The following is a 16718-nucleotide window of genomic DNA, read 5'->3' on the forward strand; positions in this document are numbered from 1 at the left end:
GAGATTGGAGCTTCAATCTGACTTAGGATGTGGTGGGAAAGTTTGAGTTATTCTCTTACAGTCCCCTGAGTTATGATACTCCTGGGACAAGTTGGGGGGTCTTGGCAGAGGCCATCTCCCTGAGCCAGGCTTTGGGTCCAGTGCACCATATAATTTGCTCCCTGGGAGAGTGGACAGGTCCTTTCCTGACTCCATCACCTGGAGAGCAGCCCCTGTTCAGCCTGGGCCAGCGTTGGGCGGGGAGGCCCCAAGCGCTACATGAGAGGAGGGGCAGCACCTCTCTTGGGAAAGTGGAGGGATGCTGAGTAGTGGCCTCATCCAGATGGGGTGGGCAGTGTCAGATGCTCTCACTCTAATGCTTGTCCTTGGTCTCTAGCCCTGGCCTAGTGTGTCCAACCTGGCCAAGGACTTCATTGACCGCCTGCTGACAGTGGACCCTGGAGCCCGTATGACTGCACTGCAGGCCCTGAGGCACCCGTGGGTGGTGAGCATGGCTGCCTCTTCATCCATGAAGAACCTGCACCGCTCCATATCCCAGAACCTCCTTAAACGTGCCTCCTCGCGCTGCCAGAGCACCAAATCTGCCCAGTCCACGCGTTCCAGCCGCTCCACACGCTCCAACAAGTCACGCCGTGTGCGGGAGCGGGAGCTGCGGGAGCTCAACCTGCGCTACCAGCAGCAGTACAATGGCTGAGCCGCCTGGCTGTGCACACATGCGGCACGGCCCAGCCTGGCCACACACTGCGGTGCCATCTGGGCCCGATGCCCTCTCTGGAGATAGGCCTATGTGGCCCGCAGTGGGTGAAGAATGTCTGACTCCAGCCCTTTCTCTGTGCCTTCAGCAGCCCCTGTCCTCACCATGGGCCTGGGCCAGGTTTGACAGAGTGGAGGTAGCACAGGGGGCTGTGACTCCCCCTGAACTGGGAGCCTGGCGTGGCACTGATACCCCTCTTGGTGGGCAGCTGCTCTGGTGGAGTTGGGAAGGGATAGGACCTGGCCTTCACTGTCTCCCTTGCCCTTTGACTTTTCCCAAATCAAAGGGACCTGCAGTGCTGGGTGGAGTGTCCTGTGGCCTCAGGACCCTTTGGGACAGTTACTTCTGGGACCCCCTTTCCTCCACAGAGCCCTTCTCCCTGGCTCCACACATTCCCATGCATCCTGATCCTTAAGATTATGCTCCAGTGGGAGACCCTGGTAGGCACAAAGCTTTTGCCTTGACTGGACCCGTAGCCTCTGGCTAGATCGAAACAGCCCTCCACCTCCCAGCCAAGATCAGTCTTCCTTCATGGTGCCCCCGGGAAGCCTTCCTGGTCCCAGGACCTCTGGTGGAGGGCCATGGCGTGGACCTTCACCCTTCTGGACTGTGTGGCCATGCTGGTCGTCGGCTTGCCCAGGCTCCAGCCTCCCCAGATTCTGAGGGGTCTCAGCCCACCGCCCTTGGTGCCTTCTTTGTAGAGCCCACTGCTACCTCCCTCTCCCCGTTGGATGTCCATTCCATTCCCCAGGTGCCTCCTTCCCAACTGGGGGTGGTTAAAGGGAGCCCCACTGCTGCTACCTGGGGGATGGGGCACCTGGGGGCTAAGGCAGAGGGGGGAAGGGGGGTCCTCCCAATTAGGGTCCAGTGTCAGCCTGGGTTCTATCCTTTGGTGCAGCCCATTGCCTTTTCCCTTCAGGCTCTGTTGCTCCCTCCTCTGCAGCTGCACGAAGGCGCCATCTGGTGTCTGCATGGGTGTTGGCAGCCTGGGAGTGATCACTGCACGCCCATCGTGCACACCCGCCCATTGTGCACACCTGTAGTCCTCCACGAGGACATGGGAAGGTAGGAGTTGCCGCCCTGGGGGAGGGTCCCGGGCTGCTCACCTCTCCTCTTCTGCTGAGCTTCTGCGCACCCCTCCCTGGAACTTAGCCATACTGTGTGACCTGCCTCTGAAACCTGGGTGCCTGGGGCACTGCCTTCTCACAGCTGGTCTTGCCCCGTCCACCCTGTGCTGCTTCCCTTCACAGCATTAACCTTCCAGTCTGGGTCCCGCTGAGCCTCAAGCTGGAAGGAGCCCCTGCGGGAGGTGGGTGGGTTTGGGTGGCTGCTTTCCCAGAGGCCTGAGCCAGAACCATCCCCATTTCTTTTGTGGTATCTCCCCCTACCACAAACCAGGCTGGAACCCAAGCCCCTTCCTCCACAGCTGCCTTCAGTGGGTAGAATGGGGCCAGGGCCCAGCTTTGGCCTTAGCTCGACGGCAGGGCCCCTGCCATTGGGGGAAGGTTTGGTTCCTACTCAGCTTCTGCCGGTCGGCAGCCTGGGCCAGGCCCTCTTCCTGCATGTGCCACCTCCAGTGGGAAACAAAACTAAAGAGACCACTCTGTGCCAAGTCGACTATGCCTTAGACACATCCTCCTGCCGTCCCCACTGCCCCCTGGGCAGGAGGCAGTGGAGAACCAAGCCCCGTGGCCTCAGAATTTCCCCCCCGTTCCCCAAGTGTCTCTGGGGACCTGAAGCCCTGGGGATTATGTTCTCTCTTGCCCAGGGTGGGCCTGGTCCTGAGGGCAGGACAGGGTTTTGGAGATGTGGGCCTTTGATAGACCCACTTGGGCCTTCATGCCGTGGACTGTGGATGGAGAATGTGCAGTTATTTATTATGCGTATTCAGTTTGTAAACGTATCCTCTGTATTCAGTAAACAGGCTGCCTCTCCAGGGAGGGCTGCCATTCATTCCAGCAGTTCTGGCTTCTTGCTGTAGGACCAAGGGGTTGCCCTGGAGGAGGGGTGGGGGCCCCGGCCTGGGCATGGCTACTCTAGGAAGAGCCACTGCTACTCACGGAGTCACTCAGCCCCTTCTATGGCAGAAGTCCAAGTAGGGAGTTGGACCCTCAACAGCCTCTCCTTTCTCCTGAGCCAGGAAGACAGACGTGAATGCATGATGGGACAGGGCCTGGGTCTTTAATGGGTTGAGCTGGGGAGGGGCCTGTGGTGGGCTCAGTTGTAGGCTATGACCTGGTTGATCCAGGCGCTGAACTTGCTAACTCGAGTATACACAGCAGGTGCGCGCACATTGCAGTTTTTGGTGCCCCAGGAGACAATACCAATAAGCACCCATGTGTTTCCCTTCTGGCAGACAAGAGGGCCTCCGGAGTCACCCTGAGAGGGAATAGGGAGGGAGAAGTGAGTAGGGGGGGTTGGGGAGGTGTACCACAGGACAGCGCAGAGGAGCGGGTGCTGGGGCTTACCTGGCACGAGGAGGCACCTGCGCCACCTGCACAGATCATGGAGTCAGTGATACTTGAGCCCCAGTACTGCCGGCACTGATTCACAGTGACTAGGGGCAAAGCCACCTGCTGCAGACGTGCTGGTGTCACATTGCCTGTGGGCCAGGAGGGGTGGTCACGCGGGGCCCAGAACACTGGTCCCCACCCCAGTCTTCCCACCCTGAGCTTTGGCCTGAGTCCCTACCCACACCACTGAGGCGACCCCAGCCGGTGGTGACACACGTGAGGCCTTCAGTCAGAGCCTCGTTTGAGGATGCCAGGCAAACTGGCGAGATGCGTGTTGTGTACTGGGCTGGCGAGGCGAGCTTCAGCAGCGTCACGTCATTGTTCATGGTGGTAGAGTTCCAGCTAGGGTGTGTAATGGCCTGTGGGGTCAGAAACAGTCCATGTTGTTCTGATGGGTGCTGAGCAGGGTAGGTCAGGGCATGTCCTGAATTCCTCGTTCCCAGCACCCACCCACCTGCACTGCCCACTTTTCCTCCATGTCTGCAGCCCAGGCACTCACCTGAGAGATGGACAGAACCTGCAAGGGTTCTGTGTTCGATGATCGGTCATACTCGCCCAGGACAACAAAATGGCGGCCAGGGCTGCAGGGGCGTGGGATTAGGCAGCTGCAGGGAGGCCAGCGCGAGAGGGGGGACAGCCAGGGGAGGAGGCAGGAAGAGGCGAGGGGCGGGGCAGGTGGAGTGCAGGCACTCACCTGGCGTTGCAGTGGGCAGCAGTGACCACCCAGGACTGGCTGATGAGAGAACACCGCAGAAGTGGAAGCCGCTTCTGTCCTGTGGTCAGGGCTCAGAGGTCAGAGTGCGAGTGGGCTGCTGAGGCTGCCCCTAGGCATGACGTACCCAGGACCCTGCCCACTCCTCCGGTGGTGTACCTGCAGGGACACCTGCCAGGGCCAGGAGCCCGACACTGCATTCTCCCCGTTGACAATCCTCTGGCTGAAGCTCAGTGCCGGTTTGATGGCAGGAACGCCGCAGCCTGGCCATTGGGCTAATGAGGACCTGCTTCCCATGCCTCAGCCCACCTTTCTCCACCTCATCTTGGGTGCCCCAGGCTGTTCACCCCAGAGAGGTCTGTCGAGAGGATACAGCACTACCCCTTCCCCAACCGGGTACATGCAAGCACCTTCGGGCCCCACAGCTATCTTGGTTATCCCCATCCAACCAGTCCCCCAGCCCTGCTGTTCTCCTACATCTTTCTCCAGCCTAGTCCCCGCTGTTCCCCATCTCTACCCCTGATCTCTCTGCCCCTCCCGACCTGAACAGTTCATACCCTTCATGCAGCCAGAAGGTTCTTTCTAAAAGACATGGACAGGTCTTCCTGTCTCAGCTTCCTAAACCCTCCCGGGCTCCAGGGCCTGGCTCAATCTCTGGTCCTATTCGTGAGACCACCCCACCTCTTGCCCCCTCCCAGCCCTGCAGGCCTGTTCCTGCTCCCCTGCCCTGGCATATCCTGTTTCTTTTGCCTACTCTGTCCACCTTCGTCCCTTCCAGCCAGCCTAGCTCCTTCCCTGGGCTGGTGCTGGGAGCTGAGTTGCTCCCAGGGCTGAATCAGGGCTGGTCCTGACCCACTCACCCCAGGAGGAGCCGAGGAGAACCAGGCTTAGGGTCAGGCTGAGCAGCAACATCGTGGCAGATGTGAGGTTGGGAGCTGGGTCTGGCTTTATGGGTCTTCTCGTCCTTGAGCTAAAGCTCCAGGCCTGAGGCCAGGCCAGCTGTGTAGACTCAGCCCCCTCCCACGCTCCAGGCAAGACAGGCCCTTTAGGCCAAGGTCCCCTGACCCAGGCCTAGACTTATCAGACAGAGCCCAGGTGTGAGGTTCTCACCTCTGCCACCTCCCAAAGCCTGGCCTCTAATTGGCTCCCAGAACCACCTCCCGTTCCAAATGTTGAGCCCTGCATACTGAGGACAGATGGTTAAATTAGGTCTATAGTGACAACCTGGTGGCTGGGATCAGAGGAGTCACCCAGGGCTATGAAAGGCACCAGGCTCTCAGAGAAGGCCGCTCAGCGTCCAGGGTGTTCTGACTGGTGGAGGGAATGCTCACTGTGGTCGACTTTGCTGTGAAGGGCCAGGGGCTGTGAGGTTCTGGCAGGCTGGGAGTCCTAACACATCATCTCAGTGGTTCCTCGTCCGTTTGGAACAGGAGTCACAGGTCTGCTCAGAGATGGTGACTCTCCCACCAGCACGTGGTTGAGTTGTACATAAACCCGCATTTGTCTGGCGCTGAAGCCCCCACTCTTAACAATGAGATGATACTTATGAAGGGCCTGGCATTTAGGAGGGCAAAGTGTGAGCTCTTGGTGCCTGGCCGACCGTGGACTGAGGCTGCAGGTGGAGAATGACAGACATCAAATCTCTGCCACCCTCTTTAGGCCTTGGGGCTCCCATGGGCAAGCCCCTGGTGTCTGCAGCCCATTTGTTACTGAGCTGCAGGCCAAGGTTGAAGGGAGAAGCCACCCTGTGTGCAAAGTTCCAACAGGTGCATTGGCTGGCGGCCTTCCGGGAGTGTGAGGGCTTTAACTGATTCAAGAACAGATCAGGGCTGGGTGTGGTGGCTCACACCTGTAATCCCAAAACTTTGGGAGGCAGAGGTAGGAGGCTTGATTCCAGGAGTTCGAGACCAGCCTGAGCAACATGATGAAACCCTGTCTCTACTAAAAAAAAATTTTTTTAATTAAGAAATGAGCTGGGCATGATGGTACACACCTGTAGTCCCAGCAACTCAGAAGGCTGAGGCAGGAGGGATCACTTGAGCCCTTAAGTTCAAGGCTGCAGTGAGCCATGCGTGCACCACTGCATTCCAGCCTGGGCGATGGAGCTAGACCCCATCTCAAAGAAACTGCATCGGTCAAAAAGTGAGATGAATTGGCTGGGCACGGTGGCTCACGCCTGTAATCCCAGCACTTTGGGAGGCTGAGGTGGGCAGATCACGAGGTCAGGAGATCAAGACCATCCTGGCTAACACAGTGAAACCTCGTCTCTACTAAAAATACAAAAAAAAAATTAGCCAAGCGTGGTGGTGGGCACCTGTAGTCCCAGCTACTTGGGAGGCTGAGGCAGGAGAATGGTGTGAACCTGGGAGGCGGAGCTTGCAGTGAGCTGAGATTGCACCACTGCACTCCAGAGCCTGGGTGACAGAGCGAGACTCTGTCTCAAAAAAAAAAAAAAAAAAAGATGAATTAATGGATAGAGGGATGGATAGATGATAAAGCAAATATAACAAAATACGGTCAGGTCTGTGGTGCCCTGACAGTATAAGGGTATTCAATATACAACTCTTTCTACTTTTCTGTTACATTTACAAATATTCATAATAGAATGTTGGGGTGCAGGGAGCACACTCAGCGGCCCAGAGATGTCCAGCCCGGTATAGACCCTCCCTGGGCCCTGGGCAGACTCTCCCTGACATTTCTGAAGCTCCAGCGGAGTTCAGCCGTTCTTGCTGAGGGCAGGATGCTTTTGCTGGCACCCAGCAGCCAGGCCTGAGACTCAGTAGGGGCCCAGCAAAGGTTGGTTGGAGAAACGTGTCATCTCTCCCCATGTGAGTCCTGTAACCCTTATTAGCCTGGAAAACTTGGAGTCACAAGCCCAGCATGTGCAGACAGAAGCTGAGCTTCATGTGAGCAGTGCAGGCATGCCTTGTCACCTGAGGGGTGTCACGGGTAAGGATGTTGCGAGGTTGAGGAGTGCTTGGTGAGAACTTGCCTTGGAGTCAGGGAGCGGCTCCTCTTGTCAGCACTTTAGCCCTCAGTGGGGCCTGTGGGGGCCTGATTGAAAGGTACGAGCTTTGTCCTGGGCCACTGAGGAGCCATGGAAAGTCTCTAGGAGGGTGTAATACATGGGGTATTTCATGTTTTACAAGTCTCCAGTGGACTAGAGGGCAAGAGCAAGGCAGTGGAGTGGTGGGGGAGCCTCCAAGGTGTGGAGTCAGAAGGAAGGTTTGGGTGGAGACCAAGCCTGCAATGCTGGCCAGGGCTGGGGTTCTGGAGTTGTAGGTGCCTAAGGTTATGGGTGAAGGGCATCTCTTAGGCCAGACACTAGAGCTATGGTAGGTAATGGCCCCTGCAGGGACGCCTTAGCTACAGAGCCCTGCTGGCTGCCTGCCCGCCCACCCCATTCAAGAATGACACAGCCATCTGTTTAACTATATTTTCTGGGTTTATTCTCCCTTGTTCCAAGCTCTAAGCCTCAGCTTACTCCACCTCCATAGCCTGCACAGTTTCCTCCACTAGCTCCAGGGTTAGTGGCTTCACGGTCTGGGTCAGGACAGCTGTGGTTCCAGGCACAAAGTGGTAGTGGCCAGACCTGGGAGGGAGGAGGGACAGCCTCTGAACATGGGCCTGTCATGTGGCCCATCCCCTTTTTGCAGCCCCCTACCTCCCCTGCTACAGCCCCACACATCCCTGTGGTCCCCGATCTCCAGCTCTCACCTCTTCACGGGCTCTGTGGGTGAGTTCAGTGTCCGCAGCAGCTTGGCGCCAGTCTTCGTGATCACACATGCGTCCACATTGCCCCCGGAGCCCAGGTCACCCAAGATCCCGGCGGTGATGGCTTCCACCAGCAGCCCCTGAGCAGCCTCCAGCTGCGGTGATGGGTGTGTGAGACTTAACGGGCTCTCTGCTGTTAACTTAGGCTACAGCCTGGGGACTTGCCTGTCCACTTACCCCATCTGGTCTTGCCCCCCAAAGCCCCACTGTGTTTCTCCCTCTGAGCCTTAGCCACCTCTGAGGCAACATCACCTGCTTCCATCCCACCCCAAACAAAATCTAGGCTCCAGACGTTGATGTAAGTAGGATCCTACTGGTCCTTCCCTCCGCCCTCGGCTCCTAAAGATCCTCTGTGAGCTTCGACTTCTCCCAGCCGTCCAGGCTTTGGTATTGGACGGTGTTGTGTCGGGACCGCACTTCTCTGCCCTTACTCCACTCGCCCTTCAGTGGTCACCTCCTCCGACAAGCCTTACCCACCCTCACTGGGCCAGGGTCCTGTGCTCCCCCAGCTCCCGGGTGCACATCCACCAGCGACCACAAAGTCGGGGACAGAGGCCGCTCACCGTCATATTCGGCTGGAACCGGTCTTCTAGCACCGCCAGGGCCGCGTCCTGACCAGAGCCTGAAGGCAGGAGAAGCATCTGAAGTCAACCGCTGCCACGCCGTTTGGAGTGAGGCCAAGGTCACGGGGCAGAGTTCGAGGAGAAGGGACAGAAGCGCTCACCCAGGGCTGTGAAGGGCAGACGGCTGTAGGAGCCATGGGGATGCACGCTGTAGAGCTGCGGTCCAGTCAGGTCTACGCCGCCCACGATCAGCGATGCACCCACGTGGCCCTGGTACCTGCTCGAGGATGGGCGGGGTCGGCCCCAAGCGGGGGCCTAGGCCCCACCCTTCTATGCCCCGCGCCTAGGTGCTATTCCCGCCCCTTCCTGTGGTCTGGCGCCTGATGACTGACATCGCCTTTTCCTGTAGCTCAGCTTCTCTTGGGCCGGCCTCTTCCGGTCACCTGGCCCGTCGCGGCCCCGCCCTTCTTTCTGTCCTGCCTTCCATTGGCCCCAACGCCGTAACTACACCTGCCGGAGTCCTGTTAGCCCCGCCCCCGCACCTGAAGAGCGTCTGGCGCAGGATGCGAGTGACCGTGGCCACGCGGGGCTCGCGACCCGTGGATAGTGCGTGTAGCTCCATCTTGGACGCCACCATCCGTGTGGTCATCTCGGCGTCCGCGGCTACTCCAGCCCCACAGCAGCTGAGGGAAAAGGGAGGATCGGTGTGGGCAGGGCTGGGACGTGCAGTTACCGGAGTGGGAACGAGGGGGCCATTTTTTTGCGTGCGGGAACTGGGCTGGGGAGTCTCACTAGATTTTGGGGGCGATGAAGTGGATCTTCTCGCAGCTCTTGTCTGCCACGACCGAATCGTTAGTGGCTCGCGTGTCGGCGCCCAGAATGACCCCGTCCTGAGGAGAGGGAGGGACCGCAGCTTCATTGCCTGCTCGGTACTCCCGGCTCCCCTCCAGCTCCCCGTCCCTCCCCGCTGCTCACTTGGAACACCAGGCCCGCGATGGTGGTCCCGGTCTTGCGTGCATGAGGGACCCTGAGCCCCGGGAGGACGCGTTCCAATGATGCATTTCTGGAAACGGAGGAGGGCGCCCAGGTTTCGGCTCTGCTTTCAAGACCCCTGTTGCTTCCCCTAACCTGGTCCCCGTCTCCCTCATCTTCCGGGGTAAGCCTGGAACCCAAGTCGACCAACACACCCTCCCCCACCCTCAGCCAGGAAAAAAGGCCACGACCTAGCAGAGGCGGCTCAGGAGTGACCGCCCCCCGCGCCCCCGCTTCACCTTTGGCAGTTCTCGAAGGAGAAGCCCCCTCGGGGCTCCAGGGCTGGCTTCAGCATCTTGGGGCAGGCAGAGCAGATTAGGGGTCGCGGGCGGATGGGTCGGTCAGACAAGCGGGGCCAGTGAGGAGCTAAAAAGTCCTCTGCTAGGCTTCACGTCTGTACTTCCTGCTTTCGCTTTCGCGTTTACCCTTCCTCAAAGGCCAGTGGCGGTTTTCTGCATCTTGTCTTTCACTTTCGGCTTCACTTGTGGCTCTGAGCATTTGGGGAACCGGGTGATGTCCCTTGCTGTGCCCTCTGTGCTGCTCACTGGGTCCTCTGTTGGATAGAGGGACAAATCTCTTCCCTTCTGGACTTGTTCAGGTCCTCCTCCCCCTCCATCTGAGCCCCTTGCTCTTACCCTAGCCTCAACTCTGACCTCCAGTCCCAGCATAGTAAAGCTCTCAGAGCCTTGGCCAAGTCTGCATTGTTGCTGGCCACCCAGTAGCATCAGGCATAGCTGACTTTTGTTCCTTGTCACCTTTCTTCCAACTCTTGCCTCTTTTGTTGCCTTTACTCCTCCGCGAAACCTACAGAGGCTCAGTCCTCAGTCACAGGGACCCTGGTCTTTCCATCTTCCATCTCAGGTGCCATCTTCCCTCTCTCAAGAGGGGCACCCATGGGTGCTGGGTTCCACTCACGGCCAAGCCTTGTTATTTCACCTCCCCAGTGACCTCTTGTCTGCACACATCTTTTTCCTAGCACTTCTAGTCTCAGCTAGCATCCTCTCCCACCTGGACATTGCACTGGCCTCCCTGGTTACCTTGCAATTCTTGCCCCCCACCTCAGGCTACTCCTTACTCTGCAGAGAGTGGGTCTTTCTAAATTGGCATCTGGTCACACTCTTTCTCTGGTTTAAACCCTTCAGCAGTCTGGGCTTGGTGGCTCACACCTGTAATCCCAGCACTTTGGAAGCCCAGGATTTCGAGGCTGCAATGAGTATGGATCATACCATTGCACTCCAGCCTGGGCAATAGACCCCGTCTCAAAGGGGGAAAAAAAAAGACTTGGGTTTGAGGCTAAGAGCAGCACGCAGCTGCCAAAGGGTTTATCTTAATTTTTTTTTTTTTTTTTTTTTTTGAGATGGAGTCTTACTCTGTTGCCCAGGCTGGAGTACAGTCGTGTGATCTCAGTTCACTGGAACCTCTGCCTCCCAGGCACAAGCACTCTTCCACCTCAGCCTTCTGAGTAGCTGGGACCACAGGCACACACCACCATGCCTGGCTTTTTTTGTTTTTTTGGTTTTTTTGGTAGAGATGGGATTTCACCATGTTGCCCAGGCTGGTCTTGAACTCCTGAGCTCAGGCGATCCACCCTCCTCAGCCTTCCAAAGTGCTAGGCTTACAACCATGAACCACTGTGCCTGGCCTATTTTACGTTTTTTTTTTTTTTTTTTTTTTTTGACACGGTCTTGCTGTTGCTCAGGCTGGAATGCGGTGGCACCATCTTGGCTCACTGCAACCTCTGCCTCCCAGGTTCAAGCAATCCTCCCACCTCAGCCTGCCTAGTAGATTTGACTCCAGCTGTGGCCACTCCTGGCTAATTAAAAAAAAATTTTTTTTTTTGAGATGGAGTTTTGCTCTTGTTGCCCAGGCTGGAGTGCAATAGTGTGATCTCGGCTTACCGCAACCTCCACCTCCCAGGTTCAAACGATTCTCCTGCCTCAGCCTCCCGAGTAGCTGCGATTACAGGCATGCGCCACCATGCCCGGCTAATTTTGTGTTTTTAGTAGAGACGAGGTTTCTCCATGTTGGTCAGGGTGGTCTCAAACTTCCGACCTCAAGTGATCCACCCACCTCGGCCTCCCAAAGTGCCGGGATTACAGGCGTGAGTCACCGCGCCAGCCTAATTTTTAAAATTTTTGTAGAGATGAGGTCTCACTATATTGCCCAGGCTTGTCTCGAACTCCTGGGCTCAATCAAGTCAAACCCAAGTCTTTACAGTGGTCCATTACTCTTCTTGTCCCTCTGACTTCAGTGTAGGCACTGCCTCCTCTGGGAAGCCTTGCTGACCCAAAAGGCTCAGCCTCTTGTGCTTCCTAGGCTTTCCTCAGAGCATTTAGCTTCATTAGTAATTAAACTTTCATTAGTGAAATGATCTGATTAATGGTTGTCACTCCCAGATTTTAATTCTAAACTTTTTTTTTTGAGACCCAGTCTCTTTTTTTTTTGAGACAGTCTCATTCTGCCGCCCAGTCTGGAGTACAATGATGTGATCTCGGCTCACAGTGACCTCCACCTCCCAGGTTCAAATGATTCTCGTGCCTCAGCCTCCTGAGTAGCTGGGACGACAGGTGCATGCCACCACGCCTGGCAAATATTTTGTATTTTAGTAGAGACAGGAGTTTCTGCCATGTTGGCCTGGCTGGTCTCAGACTCCTGAGTTCAGGTGATCCGCCTGCCTCGGTCTCCCAAAGTGCCGGGATTACAGGCGTGAGCCACCGTGCCCGGCCTCTAAACTCTTGTGGCCCTGTCATTCACCCAGCACTCAAAAGGTCATCTCACTGCCCTTTTGGGAGCTGGGAGAGACAGCTCAAATTGTGCCCCCCCCCCCCCCACCGCCCTGTGCTCCTCTGACAGAGCTGTGGGTGGAGCCAGCTCCAGTCCCCACGCCCAGCACAGAGGCAGGCATGGTGCGCACTGCCTCAACAGTTCGACCAGGAGAGTGGGCAGCTGCACATCTAGGGTGCCCAGCTCAGTCCCAGGCCTCAGCAGAGCCCATCTTGCCTCACTGCGCACAGCACTGAGCCTGTGGCTGGTGAGGAGTGAAACCTGGTGTGGGACTGTAGTGCCTCCCTTCAACCTGCAACATAGACATCAGGGCTTACGGTAGCAAAGGAAGGTCTTTATTCAGGAGGCGGGGGCTCTGGGCTGGCAGTCGGGGACGCAGGGGGACCCTGGCGGTAGGCACCCAGAAGGATGGCATTGATGTGCTCCAGGGTCAGGTTGCTGAAGACCATGTTGAGATGCTGTATCCCGTGCAAGGGCAGCAGGTGCACAGGCTGTGGCTGGCGGCCCTGCCACAGGCCACAGAGCTCGGTGCTGCGCGTCGCCACCGTGTCGTCACCATCCTCATAGAGCACACCCACAGGGTCCGTGTAGGGGAAGCCGTGGTCGTAGATGTAGGTGCGGGGCGTGGGCAGGCCCACGCCATAAAGACAGTATACTTCCACACCAGGTGCTGGGAGTCCTGCCAGGAGGTCACGTGACTGCAACCACATGTACCAGCCTTCCTCAAAGTGCAGGTCTGCAAAGAAGCGCTGGAAGTCACGGCCTGTGTAGTTGAAGCTGGGTGTGGAAATGAACACGTGGTCCTCAGGCCACGCCATGCGAGAGGGAAACATCCAGGGGGAGGTGGTGGTTATGCGCTGCTCCTCCTTCAGCTTGATGCTGGACATGATGGGGATGCCCTGGTTGTCACCTGTGGATATGGAGCAAGGTGGGACAGGGAGCCAGGCCTGGTTACCCCTGGCCCACAACCTGCTGAGTGTAGGCTCAGCCAGATGCTCAGTCTTGTCCCTGCCCAATCTAGACACAGACTCTAAGCCACAGGCTTGAGCAGGCCTGATATTCAATGATGCTCAGTGTCAGCTTACTCAATGAGAAGCCCTGATAAGACTTCTGTTGGGTGGAGCTGTAGGGCTTCAAAAGGAGGGCAGGGGTAGGTGCCATGGCTCACCCCTGTAATCCCAACACTTTGGGAGGCTGAGGCAGGAGGATTGCTCGAGGCCAGGAGTCCGAGACCAGCCTAGGCAACGCAGTGAGACCCTGTCTCTACAAAAAAAAAAAAAAAAAAAAATCAGCTGGGCATAGTGGAATGCACCTCTAGTCCTAGCTACTCAGGAGGCAAAGGCAGGAAGATTGCTTGAGCCTAGGAATTTGAGGTTACAGTAAACTATGATCACACCACTGCACTGTAGCCTGGGTGACACAGCGAGATCCCAGCTTAAAAAATAAATAAGTAGGGCCGGGTACGGTGGCTCACGCCTGTAATCCCAGCACTTTGGGAGGCCGAGGCAGGCAGATGACTTAAGGTCAGGAGTTCGAGACCAGCCTGGCCAACATGGGGAAACCTCATCTCTACTAAAAATACAAAAATTAGCCAGGCATGGTGGCACATGCCTGTGATCCTACCTACTAGGGAGGCTGAGGCAGAAGAATCACTTGAACTGGGGAGGCGGAGGTTGCAGTGAGCAGAGATTGCACTAATGCACTCCAGCCTGGGAAACAGAGCGAGACTCCATCTCAAAATAAATAAATAAACAAATAAATATTTTTTAAAGGTCCCAGCACAGTAGCTCACGCCTGTAATCCCAGCACTTTGGGAGGCTGAGGCAGGAAGATCACTTAAGCTGAGGAGTTTGAGACCAGCCTGGGCAACATAGCAAGACCTTGTCTCTACTAAAAGACAAAAATAAATTAGGTGTGGTGGTGCGTGCCTATAGTCTCAGCTAACCAGGAGGCTGAGGCAGGAGGATTGCTTGGGCCAGGGAGATTGAGGCTGCGGCTATGATCGCACCACTGCACTCCAGCCTGGGCGACAGAGTGACCCTATCTGGAAAAAAAGAAAAAAAAAATGTAGGCAGGGCTTCCTGAGGACCAGGGTGTGTGGGGATGGTGGGGGCGGTGCTGGCTGTCCTCCCTCAGGCATGTGTCTTTCTGCTCCTTGTGTGGCTTATGCAGCAATGGCGGCCACAGAGTTGTGCTCCAGAAAGGGGGAAACAAGATGGTGTCTGTTTGATGTTTATTGGTGGTGTCTGATGAGTGTTTCTCTTGTCCAGACTGTGTTTCTCTCTCCAGACCAGCTCCCAGGGTACAGGGGGTGGGGAGTAGGTGGTAGCTGTGTCAGTGCTGGGCCCTGGTGCCACTCCCTAGGGAAGGGCAGGCGGGGCCTCGGGGGGTCTGGCCCTAGCTCTGGCAGATCCATCCTCAGTAAAGCACATCCCTGGGCAAAGGTGCTCCTGCGAGCAAGCGGAAGGCAGGCAAGGGCTGGGTAGGCAGGCTCTGGGGCTACAAGGAACAAACCCTGGGGGCAGATAGCTGGGATTCACTTTCTGTGTTCACTGCCCCTTTGCCATCACTGCCACAGACTCTGGAAGGAGCCACCCTAATTGCTCAGGCCAGGGTCACTGCTCTGGGGGCCAGTGACAGTGAGCATGCCAGCCCAGGAGTGGTAGATAGCACCCCTAGAGGCCACTGTGAGCAGGAGCTGCAATGAAGGCAGGCCCAGGATCAGCCTGGTCTCACCCATCGCTGGGCCTAAGTGTTCGAGGCCTTCTCACCTGAGGCCAAGACCAGCATGGGCTTGATGGAGCCACCCCAGGGAGCCCCAAGAGAGATGAAGCCATCGATGAAGCGGTCCTTCCAGGCCTGGGGCTGGCGCAGCAGGAAATAGAGCAAGTGTAGACAGCCGAGGCTGTGGCCAATGAGGAAGACAGGCTTCCCATAGGCAGCGTGCATCTCCTCCACCAGCCCTGCGAGCTTGCGGTAGTACTCCTCCTGCTGGCCTGCAGCGGGTGGAAGGGGTCAGGGCAGCTGGGGTCTGGGTCACCTGCCCCACCCCAAGCCGGTCATCCACAGAGACACTCACCGGGCTCCAGCCGCCAGTCATAGGGGGCGGCGCGCACAGTCTCGTCCCGCACGTAGCCGTTGTTGACCAGGTTCTGCACCAGCGTGTGCAAGTACCCTGTGGGGGGAGCAGCAGCACCGGGGGCTTGGGCCATGCCTGCTGCGGGCCAGCACCCCAGCCTGGAGCCCCAGCCCTGCCCTCTGACACAAACCTGCCAGCTTGCTGCTGTCCAGGTACTCCACAGAGTAGGTCTTGCCAAAGCCAGGGACGCGGATCTGGACACCAGGGGCATTGGACACGAGCCCAGAGCTCCGGTTGTAGACAACTCTGCGGGGTGGGGGTGCCACTCAGCAGCCAGTAGCCAAGGGGCAGCGTGTCGGGGCTGGGGTGGAGCGCATGGCTGTACCTGGTGTTATCAATCCAGCAGTCTACCCCAAGGGGTAGGAACATGTTGAGATCCAGCCAGATGGTGAAGAAGTCCTCTGTCTTGCGGTAGCACATCCAGTTCACCACATCTGGTTTGTCCAGCTTGGCTTCTAGCTGATTCCCCAGGCAGCCGGGCACTGTGAGCAGCGGCCCTCACTCTGGACTCTGGATTCCCCCCGTGACCCTTACCCCAGTCACCCCAGATGCTGCAGTGACCAGACCCACCCCCACCTCCCACACCCTCAACCCCCAGGTACAAAGCACACTTACCCTCCCCTGCTCACATCCCCTCTCCCCGCTGTCCCCCCAGTAGCCAAAGCCCAGGCTTCCCTGAGGAAGGGAAGGCACTGAGGTGCTGAGGCCAAGGCCGCTGACCCCTGCCTCTGCAGAGCAAACACCCAGCCTGGCGATCCTTTATTGCCAAAGTCCAAGGTGGGAACAGATAGGTCTGGGGGCATGGGGGCTGGGCCTAATAGGGGCTGGGCATGGATGGGCCTCTCCTGCTCACCGGTCCTGGGCTGGGCATCTTGTCCTTGGTGGGTGGGGGCCAAGGAAGGAGTGGTGGGGCTTGGCCCAGAGTCTGGTGTGGCTGTGACTGACCACAGCTTGTGATGCCCCAACCAAGACCTCAGGCACACCCCGTCCCCCACTCTGCCCCCCTGGGTTAGACAACTGAGAGACACAGTGTGGTGGGAGAAGGGAGGTCATTCCTCTATGGGACAATCTTTTGGCCCCTCCCCACACCAGGGCAGGTACTTATGTCGGGGCTTATACAGGGCAGAAGGGCTTTGGCCGGGTCAGCTGCCAGGGGCTGGGACCCAGGCTCCCCAGGGTCTGGCGTGGTACACCAGGGGCCTGGTGGGGGCTTACCGAGGATGACGGGCCGTGTGTGGTTACTGAGCTCAGCCTTGGGCGTGGTTTGCGGGGGGAAGAGCACATTGAGGAGCCAGAAGGGGGCGGCAGGAGGGAGCAGCAGCCCCAGCAGCAGCGGCACCCACTGCCATGGGGAGCCGGGCGGCCCCATTCCAGCCCCGGTGCCTACTGCCAGAGGAAGCGGCACTGGGCTGGCCTTATCTGGTGTGGGAGTGGGAGGGGCCCTAGG

General features: G+C 57.7%; 3 protein-coding genes and 1 pseudogene across 4 annotated transcripts in view; 1 reads left to right on the top strand and 3 right to left on the bottom strand.

Annotated features, from left to right (window-relative positions):
• Positions 1-2715, top strand: part of PSKH1 (protein serine kinase H1) — a 36673-nt gene extending 33958 nt beyond the window's left edge. The window contains exon 3 of the mRNA XM_002826558.6: positions 377-2715. Coding sequence (XP_002826604.1) covers positions 377-694 — 318 coding nt within the window. The 3' untranslated portion in view covers positions 695-2715. The remainder of the gene's footprint in view (positions 1-376) is intronic.
• CTRLP (chymotrypsin-like pseudogene) lies at positions 2607-4914 on the bottom strand (annotated as a pseudogene).
• PSMB10 (proteasome 20S subunit beta 10) lies at positions 7406-9987 on the bottom strand. Of its 2 annotated transcripts, none has more exons than XM_024233743.3 (8): positions 9588-9987; positions 9292-9379; positions 9109-9206; positions 8859-8999; positions 8478-8593; positions 8317-8375; positions 7697-7848; positions 7406-7571 (listed from the first exon to the last, which is right to left on the bottom strand). In XM_024233743.3, exons 1-8 carry the CDS (start codon positions 9641-9643, stop codon positions 7460-7462), a joined length of 822 nt encoding a protein of 273 aa, XP_024089511.1. In that variant the 5' UTR covers positions 9644-9987; the 3' UTR covers positions 7406-7459. The 2 variants fall into 2 exon arrangements, with proteins under 2 accessions (XP_024089511.1, XP_054390981.1); XM_054535006.2 differs by having other exon boundaries at positions 8478-8500; positions 9588-9976.
• Positions 9988-12445: 2458 nt separating this feature from the next.
• LCAT (lecithin-cholesterol acyltransferase) lies at positions 12446-16718 on the bottom strand. The gene is made up of 6 exons (XM_009250870.4): positions 16487-16718; positions 15597-15753; positions 15402-15517; positions 15212-15307; positions 14904-15128; positions 12446-13042 (listed from the first exon to the last, which is right to left on the bottom strand). Exons 1-6 carry the CDS (start codon positions 16638-16640, stop codon positions 12468-12470), a joined length of 1323 nt encoding a protein of 440 aa, XP_009249145.2. The 5' UTR covers positions 16641-16718; the 3' UTR covers positions 12446-12467.

This window comes from Pongo abelii, chromosome 18 (genome assembly GCF_028885655.2).
Source record: "Pongo abelii isolate AG06213 chromosome 18, NHGRI_mPonAbe1-v2.0_pri, whole genome shotgun sequence".
Classification (NCBI taxonomy): domain Eukaryota; kingdom Metazoa; phylum Chordata; class Mammalia; order Primates; family Hominidae; genus Pongo; species Pongo abelii.